The 14,543-nt window shown below is 37.7% G+C and overlaps 1 protein-coding gene across 1 annotated transcript in view; it reads right to left on the bottom strand.

Moving 5' to 3' along the window:
- The window catches only part of ZNF804B (zinc finger protein 804B), a 164,106-nt gene that overhangs the window by 96,443 nt on the left and 53,120 nt on the right, over positions 1-14,543 (bottom strand). Inside the window, exons 3-4 of the mRNA XM_043589508.1 lie at positions 11,639-11,741; positions 8,201-8,344 (exon numbers count right to left, since the gene is read on the bottom strand). Of these exons, the coding sequence (XP_043445443.1) occupies positions 8,201-8,344; positions 11,639-11,741 (247 nt within the window). The remainder of the gene's footprint in view (positions 1-8,200; positions 8,345-11,638; positions 11,742-14,543) is intronic.

Here is a 14,543-nt window from a genome sequence, read left to right as displayed (position 1 = left end):
GGTCACTTGTGGAAGACTCTACTCTGATCTCGCCCCACAAGTACTGCAGGGGAATCTTTGGGCTCAACCACCGGGATGTGACAGAGAAGTGGGGAGGGGCATGCAAGAACCCACGCATGAATCTTGGCAGGCACAGTTGATATGCCCAAGTATTAACCCAAACCAGCGGCTTTGCTAATTTGAAGAACCAAGGCAGTGGTGTACTCTGGCCAGGGAACTCTGTGGGGTGTAGCTCTGCTTTATTTAGATCCTTAAAATGAGGAATTTTGCTGGTCCTAGAGCTGAGTTTGCCCAACCCAGACAAGGAGGTGAGTCATAGGTGCCCACCATTTGTGGAGAGTGTTTTCAGGCTACATCTGACCACCGCGGCTGGCCACAACTCCTGTCCTAGCTACACTTGAGCAGAGCGGTGGGATGACAGAATGGATTGCCCCCACATCAAAGCTAGTAGCCAGCAGAGAGGGTATCTGTGCTACACACAGGCAGAGGGATTAATTCATAGCCAAGCCTAAGGGTAGTCCCAGTTCGTTCCAATTGGAGAACTTGTTTGAGAGATTGAGAGTTACCTGGAGCATCCCCTTCCCTGCCCACTCAGACGAGGGAGCCGAGACCCAATTCTACCTGCCAGAATAAAACAGGAATAATGCTCCTTGACATGGCTGTTGGCAATGGTTTCTTTGATATGACACCTAAAACACAAGCAACAAAATCAAAAATAAACAATTGGGACTAAGTGAAACTCAAATACTTCTGCAGAGCAAAAGAAACCATCAACAGAGTGAAAAGACAGCCTACAGAATGGGGGAAAAATCTGCAAGCCATGTATCTGATAAGGGGTTAATAGCAAATATATAAATAAAATTCATACAACTCAATTGCAAAAAACCAAATAGCTCTGGTAATTTATTTAAAAAACACCCAAAAAACTCAAAAGACATCTGCACCCCCCATATTCATACAAGGATTATTTATAATAGCCAGGACATGGACACATCTTAAAAATCCATCAACATTATACAATGGAATATTATTCAGCCATAAAAATGAGAAAATCCTACCATTTGTTATGTGGATGAACCTTGATTGTATTATACGAACTGAAATAAGTCAGAGAAAGACAAATCTTTAAAAACAATCTTAGTAAAAGGGATCAGAGTTGTGGCTGCCAAATGTGGAGGGTGGGAGGAGGGGGGATTGGAGGAAGATGGTCAATAGGAATACAATTCCAGTTATAAGATAAATAAGGACTAGAGATGTGATGCACATGATAACTTATAGTTAACACTGCTATATGATATATAGAAAAGTTTTTAAGAGTAAATCCTAGGAGTTCTCATCATAAAGCAAAATTTTTTTTCCTCTGTAACCACCCACAATATATATAAATCAAACTATGCTGTATACTTTAAATTTACACATTAATATATGGCAACTATTTCTCACTAAAACTGGAAAAAAATTAGTGATTTATCAACGGTGGATGAATATACCGATGTAGGACAGAGTGGTATTCACTTACTCATTCTTTTTAAAACATATTTATGGAATCATTACTATGTGCCAAACACAGCTCTACACTTTAGAGAGACAAGGATGGATACATGGCCAATAGAACCAACAACACCTTCCTCTTCTCTTTGTGGAGTCAATGGCAGGGAGGAGGGGAGAGGACAAAAAAATAAAAAGGAAAAAATTGTGTTTACAGAGTAATAAGCAATGGTGTGCTGATACACAAACACTCTGGAAAAATCAAAAAAACCTAAGAAGCATTGTTTGTAGTACTTGTGTATTTCCCACCACAAACCATGGCTGATTTCAAGCTACTGATGGTTGAAGAGCCAGCTCTCAGAATTCTTATACATTGAACAATTGGCTCTGGAGAGCCAGCACAAATACAGTCTGACCACCACTGAGGGCAAACAGAGTACTAAGGTTGGGAGAACTGACAACTGTCCACTTGAGGTAGAGTTGCAAAGCAGAGATCCTCCCCCGAACCCCCGCCCAGAGAAAGTGACATTGAACTACCACACAAATGAAGAGAAGAACCAGGAAGGTTCACATGGAAGAACATTACAGAGAGATACATTGCAAATGTCTTAAAGCAGGAAAGCACTTGGCACATCTGAGATACAGAAAGAGCTAGAATATAGATTTTTAATTTATTTTTTAATCAGGAGACAACCTTAAGATCAAAAAGGCTTTAACTAAAAAAGGTTGGCAGCAGCATTTTAGGAAAGCTGAATTGTGAGCCAGAAGCTAAGATCTTCTTTGAGTCTTTTGTATTCTTTTGGCTAATGGAGGTTCCAATTACTGCTGGGTAATTCCAGGGGGTGGGGTCAGTGAGGTATGTATATATACATTTATATTTACATATACATTTACATACACATATGAATGTACACATACACACACGCACACACACACACACATAGCAGAAAGCTGGATTATAGAATGCAGAATATAAACGAAGATAAGTAGTATTTTATTTCACTAACATGTATGTTTCTGAGAATTTCCATTCCAGATACTTGAGTCTACATTTCATCAACTTTGCTGATCCTACAAATTAAGGTTTTTTTGCCTTGAAGTTTTTTTGCCACATTAAGAGGACTAGTAACTTAAACATATTATGGTGAAATATACTATCAGGACAATTGGGGCAGTATTTGGAGAAAATTAAATCCACTTGGGGCACCTGGATGGCTTAATCGGCTAAATGTTCTACTTCAGCTCAGGTCATGATTGCATGGTTTGTGAGTTCGAGCCCCACATTGGGCTCCACTCTGGAAGTGTGGAGCTTGCTTGGGATTCTCAGATTCTCTTTCTTTCTCCCTTTCTCTCTGCCCCCCACCTATTTGCATTTTGTATTCTCTCTCTCTCTCTCTCTCTCCCTCTCCCTCTCTCAAAATAAATAAGTAAACTTAAAAAAAAATCAAATTATAGGAGCAAAGCAAGGGGTAATTGGACTGAATTTGTTTAGCAGTTGTGGGAGTCTTCCTCTTGGAGACAAGACGGCAAAGGTGATTCTGTTCTGTTATTTTATCCTGAGCAGGTAGATTTGGGGAGAATCCAAAATAATATTTTAAGAATGAATCAGTTGGAGTTGAAATTCAGGCTTGACAAGTTCTCCTGAGTGAAAATAAATCCAGTCGTGAGGCAAATGAAAATTAGGAGGATTAAATGTCACATGTGGAGGATCTAAAAGTGGATTTGTTTTTTATTATTGAAGATATTTTCATGGATTGTTTGTATGGGGATCGGGCTCCTTTGTTTTTTCTAAATTGAGATGAGCCAGTATGTCTCTGAGGCAGGAGAGATTTTTATTGCATGTAAGGATGTGCAGTTTCATTTCAGTATTATACACTTGTGGCTAACTGTCTTGAGAAAAGAATTATGACTTGTAGAGAGTCTCACAAGAAATTAGCTGTAATTAACATGTTAGCTATATTAATAGTTACACTGCTGTCTTTATCCAAGTGACTATAATTTGTATATACATTCAAACTGCTTTAGTGGTAATGCTCAACATTTACACGGAAACATAAGTTCAAGGCAATAGCTAAAACAATGGAGTTATTTCCAAAAATGTGAGTTATATATAGAGCTAGGTTGTTAAAGCTAGAAATTTATTTTTCCGCTTATTGAATATCTATAAAAAATTTAGCTTTTTTTTACTGACAAGCAATCTTTCTCTACCAATAATACCTAAGAAAAATATCTTTAAAAAAACTTTTTTTAATGTGTATTTATTTTTTGAGAGAGAGAAAGAGAGACAGAACACAAGTGGGGGAGGGGCACAGAGAGAGGGAAACACAGAATCTGAAGCAGACTGCAGGCTCTGAGCTGTCAGCACAAAGCTTGACGCAGAGCTTGAACTCAAGGACTGCAGGATCATGACCTAAGCCAAAGTCAGATGCTTAACCAAATGAGCCACCCAGGCACCTCACCTAAGAAGAATACCTTAATTTTGTATCAAATTATAGAAAAATTATATTAAATGCCCAATGGAATTAAATTAAAGCTATGACTCTCAGGCTATTTTACTTTATTTTTAAAGTCATATATTTTGACTTACTTCTCTAGAATTATAATATATCTCTGAATAATATAATCTTTATAATAAAATAACACAGGACACTGCTATTCAGGTACAAGACAATATAAAAGCTTAGAAATCACTTATTCAACTGAAGGAGCCTAGGGAATAATAAAAATTCAGATTACATTGCTTCTCATTCTAAGTCATTCTACCAATGAGTAACAGAATTCATTTCATGTGAATTTAGAGTCACTTCAAAGTATACCAAAAAGACCATACTGTTGGAAGTTCAACAGAAGAGGACAGATATTTTGTCTGAATCCACATGGAAAATAAAATTATAGAAGCTATTCATATTACTCAGGCCAAAAAATATTCTCAGCCAAATCCTCACCACTATCATTATAATCATCATCACAATCAAGAAGAGCCCTTACTGAAGCAAGAACCAAACAGACATATTTAGCTTTGGAATTTGAAAAAAAAAAGACTTTTGCATGTTTTACTTTAGTAAATACTTCCCTTTTCTGTATATAAAATTCAGTTTCATTTAAAAGGGAAATTGTAAACCCAGTTTCATTTAAAATTCAAGCTATTGTCAAAATTTTAGGCTAAAATAAATCTTTAGGTAAAAAAAAATTTCAACATTACACAAGAAAGCAGTCTTACAAGGTCTACAGCACATTTAATTATTCCATTGTTTTCCAAAGTGGACTCTTGTATAAAATTCTGCACAATGTTAACAGATTTTGATCAAAGAGAATTTGGAAAATGCTGTCAGGTCAGCTTACCATGAGATCTCAGCTCTTTGAATATCCAGATAAAAATTGTCAATCTCTGCATTAAATACGCAGGAATATATGTTGAAATACAGCCATGAACGAGATGGGAGGGCATCCCAGGCAGAGGGAAGATTAGGAGCCAAGATGAGCAGGTGGGAAAGCATAAGGCATCTTTGAGAAACTGTAGGGAAATTCTGGAGTTGCAGGAGATAAATCTGGAAATGGAAGCCAGAGCCAGACTGTGGACGTTTTGAATTGACAGGCTAAGTAGTTCAGACTCTTGAAAAAGTCAGTCATCACCCCCTGAACGTGATCATTTAAGAAGATTAAATGGCCATAAATGGGTAACCTGGTTTGGAGCAGGGAAACTACTGGAGATGGGGAGTCCAGTTCGAAGGCCCTAGCAAAGATTCAAAAGTGAGATTAAATACGAATGGTGAAAAGAGATTGCAGAACGAAGACCGAGAACAAGATCTACTGGAAAAGAATGAGAGGAATGAGACACAAGAGCTCCCCAGGATAGTGACGGTGACTTTAATGGCCATAGAGAATCTGTTGCAGTTTCTCTGTGGGTGGGTCATGCTCTGGAACTGCCGCATGTCTTGGTGTAGGTTTTCTATCATATAAGACCTAACATTCGCCAATACACAGTTAATTTCTAGTCATTCTTTAAGAATTCTACCTTAATTGCCATGTCTTCTTTCGTAAATCAGTTTTGTACACTTAGTATCTTGGGTATACAATTGCTAGTACACTTATGGTGTGTGGATGTGTCTGTCTCCCCAGTTGGGATGTCAGCTCCCAACTGAAGTTAGGGACCAAATGGGTCCATTTTTCACAACTAGCACAACAGTACATAACAGAAGCTCAACCCTTGTTTGGTGAAGGAGCATACCCAGGAACATTAGAGCACTGATAAGCCTAAAGACACACAGAAATAGGGACACAGATAAAATAGAAGGCTGGAGGAAAGTTTGTTTTATCAACATGTTGGAAAGCCAATGGAAATAAGATTGAAGGAACTAATAAAAAGGGAAATTGATGAGACAGAATTCCAGAGTACAAGAGAGGCTGTGACAGGTAGAGCAGGTGTGGAGAAATCACCCTCTTAGGAGTCCAGTGCTTTCTACAGTTTTGAAAACATGTCTCATGCCCTTCTATTTCCTCACCTTAGCTTCTTGTGTTTCCACTGTCAAGAATGCCATCCCATCTTCAGCCTCAAGTTCAACATCTACTTCTGCATGTTTAAAGCACAGATCAAATGTAGCTATCCCATGAGAACCTTCTCTGGTTACTTATTTTTCTAAATCATATATAATATATATATATATATATATATATATATATATAAATCATATATATTACATATATGTGTGTGTATATATATATATATATATATATGTATGTATATCATCTCAAGACCACCTACATAAAATCCACTGGGAGTGATGCTTATGGAAATTTCTCTTTATAGACATATTCCATGTAATTAATAATGAATGGATGATAGAATTAGAATCATCATTTTACAACTTGAAATGAAGTAATAGATTTAAGCAAATGATCATCGATGGTTACAAAAATCATTAGTGGAAAAAAGTGAGGTACTTAATGATGGATGGATCAAACAGCTATTATCTAAACCCATTTCTCAAACTTAAAGTCATAAAAATAGAGGCAATTAGACATCATATGCCTCTTTACAGAAGGGTACAATGTGCCTTGTACTTTTGCCAAGAAAAAAGTATGAACTTGAATTTGTCTAGATCTCTATATGTAACAATCAGTTTAAAAGAAATACAGAAGACAGAGGAAATGAGAAAAGACAGTATTGGATTACATTTAGCAAAATCCTGAATATGTCTAATTTTTTCAGCAGATAAATTGCAAGAAGTAAACATAAGGAGGGAATGAAAAACCTATAGTTGAAATATATATTCAAAGAAACTTAAACACGTGTCAACCAAAAGTATGGATATGCATGTGTGTATGTTTAGAGAGAGCAAGCACATGCATGCACTAGTGGGGGAGGGGCAGAGGGAGAGGAAGACAGAATCCTAAGCAGGCTCCATGCCCAGCATGGGGCTCGATCACAATCATTGGACCCTGAGATCATGACCGGAGCTGAAATCAAGAGTCAGTTGCTTAGTGGACTGAGCCACCCAGGTGCCCCAATAATGGATATTTTGGACCCTGTTTGAAATTTTCCATTTTAATCATTTTAAAATGCAAGTTCCTGGGCCCCACTCAGAACTATTGAATTAGAATACCTGAAGGAGAGTCTGGGTATCTGCATTATCAAGTTCCAAAGTGATCATTATGCACACTAAGTTTTGGGAATCACAGTCCTAAAACAGTTTATTCCATGTCCTTGCTCTTGACTGAAAAATACAATAAATTATGGATACATGCCACACCTTTAAAAATAGAAACTGAACCTTGGATCTCTCAAGGACAAATATTTTATATGCACTCAGTAAATACTAGGGATGTTAGTCAAAATATTTGTTGTTGTTTAGCCTGAATAAATATTTTAGGTCTAGATTATAGAAGAGTTCCCCACACATTCCAAGATATCAAATCCATTTGGCATCAGGAGTGTGCACCTTCTCACAGTTGTTAGCCACAGTCAATCCTCTGACCAAGTGGAATCTCTTTCTTAGTGGTATTTAACACTCCTAATTCTTAAATGGCCAAAATCTTCATACCTCATGCAACAAAGATAAAAGCTAACAGGATAAGAATAATAGCCTCCTCTTGCATAGAGAGATGGAAAGAGGATTATAGTAGCATGCATAGAATATCCAAACTGATAATGTATATATATGGCCCTTTAAGGAAAAAAATGAAATGTTTCTATATGAATTACCTCTCAACTTAGCCTCTCAGAGTTTTCATATATTTGTTTGCAATGGTCCATTTATTAAGTAACCACTTTGACTTTCCTAAGAGGGTATTCTTTGGAAAATGTAACCTTTTAATGAGAATTGTTTTCCTAAAGTCCTAGTTTTCGCTAAACCTCAGAAATCTTGAAAGAACCCTGTAACAGATTCTGTCCAGTGCTCTGCTTTTGCCACTATCTAGTTAGGTGATTTTGAATAGGTCACTCTTTTTACTGGGTTCTGGCTTCCCCGTATGTGTAATTCTAAAATAAATATCAGTCTGCTTTTAGATCTTCTTTAAATTCACCTACAGTTTTATGTGACTTCTAGGAAAAAAAAAATATTTCACCTAACATTTAAACAGAAAACAACCTTTCAAGAAAGAAAAATGGTTTCACCTCAGCATCTTAGATGACAATAAATAAGGCTAAATGCATACATTCTGTTGTGAAGGTACAAATCTAGGAATAAGAAAGATTTTTCCCACTCGGGCTTACCTGCTTATGAGCGTGGTCGTAAGAATTAATATGATTGTCAAACTCCTGGTGCTTGTGATACTGCTTGTCACATAATTCACAGTAAAAGTTTGCTTTTACATCTTCCAGGGCCTTTGCTGTGGACTTCTCCTTTTCTGGAAAGTCCTTTAAAGGAGGAAAAAATGTTGGTTATATTTCTCTCTCATAGCATAACCAGATCTCACATTAACCAACTTGTTATTTAAATTTACTGTGACTGAAAGAATATGGTGAGGCTCATTATTTTTATTTATTTACTTTTTTATTTTGGAAATTCATGGCACTATGGAAATAACTTTCAACTCAGCCTCATTCCTAACTTATCAACAAACACAGAATGAATTCCCCCAAAGAAGCCCACAGTTGCAGCTTGGTCATTCTCTTTCTTGCCATCCATTTCCAGGTTGGTCTACTGACTCACCTAACTGAAAGACTCATCACAATTTCCTCTGCCAATCCAATGGCTGATCTCAAACACAAGCCTCCACTATGTCCTTGAAGCACCCATTACTACAAGGCCTCTCTACTATAATATTTTATTGGGACATTGATGACATTGCTTTATGTCATTCACTTACTGCTTCATGTGTTTTAGCCTCAATGAAACTGTCAGTGTTGGGACTTGCTATTCTATGCACACAATGCCTATTCCCACCTTGTCAAGTTGATGAGCTCCTACTCCTTTCCCAACACCCAGCTCTTTGTCCCCTCTGGAGTGCTTTCCCATGGCTTTATCGGAAGGACAAAGTGCCCATTTCGTTGCTTGTTACCAAACACATCCATGAACATTCATAAACACTTCTTCTTCTGATATTACCCCTTACGTTTCTGTTTCACACAATTCCATCTTCAGCCACTGATCTATCTACTCCATACAGTCTCCGTGGATGACCTCCATTCACACTATAGCTAGGGTCATATTTTTCTGCAGTCTCTAATTCCAGGCTAAGCTTCTTCGACAAACATCAGTTCATGCTAGACACGGCCAATGAGTTTACCACATAGTTTTCAAAAACATTACTCTTATAATTTTGACTGTGCTTTATCACAGACAGAGTTTTGGCCACATCACTCCCCTACTTCAAATCCTCTTGAGCATAGAGAATACAGTTGGTGGTATTGTAACACCACTGCGTGGTGACAGATGGTAGCTACACTGGCGGTGAGCATATACAGAGATGTTGAAACGTTATGTTGTACACCTAAAACTAACATAACGTTGGGGGTCAATTATACTTCAATTAAAAAAGAATAATGATCCTCTTGAATTCTCTGATTTCCTATAGAATAATAGTGATGAATACTTACTGAGCATAAGCTATGTGCCACGTAGTAAGCTAAGTATGTGGTGAATTATCTCACTTATTCCTTACACCAACCCTATAAAAATAAGTTCTCTTTTAATCTACACTTTACAGATGTATCAATCAGCACTTAGAATCACACACTCATGGCCACTGAGTAAGTGGAGGGGGGATTTGAATTCAAATAATGTATGCCTAGCTCCCTTGTTAATAAACAAGATGCTTTGCTATCTCCCTTGAGGCCAGTCCTCTTAATGTACCATACAAGCTCCTCCCTACCTCATCAGCGTCATATTGCATGAACCCATGCTCCCATATTACCCCCTTTAATTCTATAATCAGACAAAGTCACATGATACTAGATTATCTTTTTTCATGTCTATGCCCATACATCCTCTGAGGGAAGGAACTGTTTTATTCAACTTTGCGTCGACAATGCCAAACATATTGTCTAGTCCAGAGTTACCTATTTAGTATACATTACATAAGTTAATGGATAATAGTAGCCTACATATTCACGCCTTCTGCCATTCTGCAAGTCCTCTATTATCCCAGTGCCTAAAGAAAAGAGTGACTGGCACATAGAGGGTACCAAATAAATACGTATAAAGAATGAAGAGACAGGGGGTGCTGAGTGGCTCAGTCAGTGAAGCGTCTGCCTTCAGCTCAGGTCCTGATCTCAAGGTTTGTGAGTTTGAACCCCACATTGGGCTCTCTGCTGCCAGTGCAGAGCTTGATTCAGATTCTCTGTCCCCGTCTCTCTGCCCTTGCTCCACTCGCACACACACACTCTCTCTCCCTTAAAAATAAATTAATAAACTTTATAAAAAGGATGAAGAGACAAAAGAAAGGATGGACTTTAGTTCTGTTTCTCTAATGTGACTAACACTCTATAGAAAGAAATCAGGCCATTAACCTGAATCACAGGACCATTGCTGACCAGATAAGAAAGCAAGCACAGGGAATGTAGGCAGATCATCACAGCGTTGGGCAACGTGATGGAGCAATGAATTTAGACATGGGAGCATAATGATTCAAGCCCAGATATAAGAGGCTAACACAACATGGCACAAAAAGCAAGCAGGATGGGAGTACCATTAGCAAACAACAAAACTAAACCAAATATCTGGACTGTCGATGTAAGAGAATTAAAGTAGCAATTTGGTTACATTCTAGGCTAATGGGAGATATAAAAACTACTGACAGGATGTATCCAGTAATGAGAACACGGGCTTCAATTTCAGGACAAAAACCCAGTTGCGCAAAAAATTGAAATAATGGCTTGTTAACGTAGTCACTTGAGAACTGAGGCAGAGGTGTAACACCGAGGTAGAGCTCATTCTTTTGAACTAGTAGCCTTACAGTTAGAGGCAACCATTATTTCTCATCCCATCTTTCTCCAGGGATCATTTTACATGTCCTTTACATGCCCTGTCTAATTTCAAAGACTGGGACTAGGGACTACTTAGGTTTACCCACAGTTTTTCTTACATGATCACGACACTAGAATAATAACCTTAGAAAAGTGACCATGTGCCTTGGACACGGAAAACCTCTGCTTCAGTGATCAGAAGTGCCTCGGCTTCATTAACTGGAAGTGGGTGGTAACTGAGAATTCAGGGGAGCTAAAAATAACCTCTCATGTTATTCCTGATTATGTGGAGGATTTTTTTTAATGTTTATTTATTTTTGAGAGACAGAGCAAGACCAAAAATGAGCAGGGGAGAGGCAGAGAGAGAGAGAGAGAGAGAGAGAGAGAAAGGGAGACACAGGATCTGAAGTAGGCTCCAGGCTGTCAGCACAGAGCCCCACGCAGGGCTCAAACCATGAACCCTGAGATCATGTGACCTGAGCCAAAGGCAGACCCTTAACCCACTGAGCCACCCAGGCACCCCTATATGGAGGATTTTTATAACAACAGCTCAATGACTAGGGGTGAGGCTTCTGCAATTACTCTTGGTATCTTCATCTACACAGCATTTATTACTAAAAAATCCTTTAATTATGACATTAAGTGAATTTCATTGCAAAATTTATAATTATAAGAGAGTTACCAACATTTTAGCCATCTCCTGTGAATGCCCACATTTCACCTTTATCAGACTAAACTGCATACCCCATTTCTTAATTCATTTTTCTTGCCGGGAAATGGTGCTGCTATCCCCATCTTCCTTCCTTCTAAGGAATTAATGATATTCCCCAGGGCATATTCTAGTTCCCTTATTAAGAGAGGAGGAATACATATGTGGGAAATAACTGCCATTAGCATAGCACACAGAGGTCACAATCTAGGGTGTCTATCAAACCCAGAAGTAAGAGCATAAACTTAACAGCAGATAATTGGGGGTCAGAAGTGGGGAAGCTGAGACCTGAGAATGAAAGTCTCAGGCAGAAGAGAATATAAGCCAAGAGTTGGATAGGGCGAGAGGAATCACAGAGGAAAAGAAAAAAAAAATAATAATAAGGTTTGTTAAGCATCTTTGGCAAAATTGGAAACTGTGGTTGGCACTAGAGCTACTTGTGGTAAAAGAACCATAACCCAGTGGTCCATGTGTGAGGTGGGCCTGTTCTCTAGTGTGAAGTTGAACTGTCCATGGACAAGGAGCTGAGTTGGTCTAGCTGTATGTACCAGAAGACTGGAGGGCAAGGGCTCAGACTAGCAGACTAGTAAGGAAGGTATCACGTAGTGTAAATCTACCAGCTGAAAGAGACCACTGATGTTCAGTAACTTCATGAGCTCTAGAGAATCAGGCAATGGTAAAGCAGGGAACATTATCCACCGTGCCATGCTTCTTCACCCATCCAGTCATTCATTCTTCCCTCTAACCACACACTCATCCGACTAACCACTAAGTAGTTATACATTCAAGAATTGTTAAAAAATAGAATTACCCTCTGATCCATTAATCACACTAGCTGGTATTTACCCCCAAAATACAGAAGTACTGAGGCAAAAGGATACAGGCATTATTGCATATTTACACTGAATGCCATGTTTATTGCAGCATTGTTTACAATAGCCAAATTATATAAGCAGCCCAAGTGTCCATGGACAGATGAATGGATAAAGAAGATTCATACATACATATATACACATATGCATACATACATTCACACACACACACACACACACACACACACATATATATATATATAATGGAATATTATTCAGCCATAAAAAAGAATGGCATGTTGCCATTTGCAACGATGTGGATGGAACTAAAGAGTATAATGCTAAGTGAAGTAAGTAAGTCAGAGAAAGACAAACACCATAAGATTTCACTCATGTGGTATTTAAGAAACAAAACAAGTGAACAAAGGAAAAGGAGACAAACCAAGAAACAGACTCTTGACTATAGAGAATAAACAAAAGGTTACCAGACGGGAAGTTGGTGGAGAGATGGGTGAAATAGGTGAAAGGGATTAAAGAGTACTCATCACGATGAGGACTGAGTAATGTAGAGAATTGTCAGATCACTATATTGTACACCTGAAACTAACACAACACTGTATGTTAACTATACTGGAAATAAAATTAAAAACATATAATTCTATCATTGACTTGCTAGTTATTCAAAGTTCTCTTTCACACTTTGCCTAAAAGGAGGCTTTAGAAGCTTATTTAACAGAAAAAAAAAGTAACATTTATGAAGCAAAAGAAAGCCTCATGTTAACCATTCTCAATGATTCATTAAAAGGTTGAAAAAGAATTATAAATTGAATATGACAGTTATCTTAACAAGAGTCATTTTTAAAACATTAGGTATTGCCAGTGGGCATTTTATGTTTCAGTTCAATAAGAATTCTGTAGTAATTAATTACTTTTAATAATTAATATTTTGGGTGCAGGGAGGGAACATGGACTTTTTCACACCAAACATTTACATTCATGCAAATAACAGGGACATATCTAATGTGGCAAGAATTCTGACTAGAGTAATGCTTTTAATTGGAAATATGGCTATTTTGCTACCAAATTATTTTATTATTGTAATGATGATTACACAGTAACACCCACTGAGCATTCATTGTAAACTGGAAATCTGCTAAGCACTTCGCACTTGTTAACTCCCTTAATCTTCCAAATAACCTGATGAAGTATTATCTATTATTATTCCATATAAAGGTATGGAAGACAAGGCACAAACATGTTTAGAAACTTGCTAATCACTGAAAAGCAGAGACTAAATTAAAAATCAGATCTGCCTGACTTCAGAACTATTAATCACCATGCTAAAGGCTGTCCCAATTACTTAGGTTTTATCCAGTTGCCACAAAATTTCAAGCTGCCTCTGCTAACATTTTGTGGATTTGGGATGATACCAAGGCCCCAGCTCCCAGAGAGTGTAAGAGGAGTAATTATAATTTTAAAAATCTATTAAGTTCTTGAAGCTGAGAGATAGGCACTAGGAAAATACAAGGTGGTAGTCTTGTTTCTACTGGTTGTGAATATGTGCCCTGGTTATTAAAAAGGAAACGAAAAAATCAATTGCTGCTCTTCATATCTCCTTGATGGTAATACCAGCTCAGAGCTTTGAGGATTGAATTCATATTCTTTGTATGAAAGCTCACATTTGACCTTTCACTATTATGTGTAAGAGATTGCTTTAAGAATTCTAATATTCTCTAACCTGTTCTATTATATTGTCCCCAAATAAGATCCCGCTTCAAAGACAGTGCATTCCCCTCCTCTGATCAAGTGGCTGTCATGGATTCAGAAAACTCTTTTGGTCCCCATTGTCTTCCTGAGTCTTTGCAACAGACTGGATAATGGAAAACTCACTGTAGGGGGTTTTATTCATTGATTTATTTTATTTTTGTGATAGGGAAAAAATATTCCTTGGAGACTGACTAGCTTGAATCTCAGTCTCTCTCTTATAGAAGTTTCAGTTATTTCAGTATAAATTAAGGAGAGTAATGAGTAGCTTGCAGAACTGCTGTAAGTATAAAATGAGTTTATTTTTATGGAAGCACTTAGCATAATGCATGGCAAAAGTAGAACTTGATGTCTAGATATTTTG

This window comes from Prionailurus bengalensis, chromosome A2 (genome assembly GCF_016509475.1).
Source record: "Prionailurus bengalensis isolate Pbe53 chromosome A2, Fcat_Pben_1.1_paternal_pri, whole genome shotgun sequence".
Lineage (NCBI taxonomy): Eukaryota > Metazoa > Chordata > Mammalia > Carnivora > Felidae > Prionailurus > Prionailurus bengalensis.
Note: the sequence above shows the minus strand (reverse complement) of the source record. Positions and strands in the feature narration are given on the sequence as shown.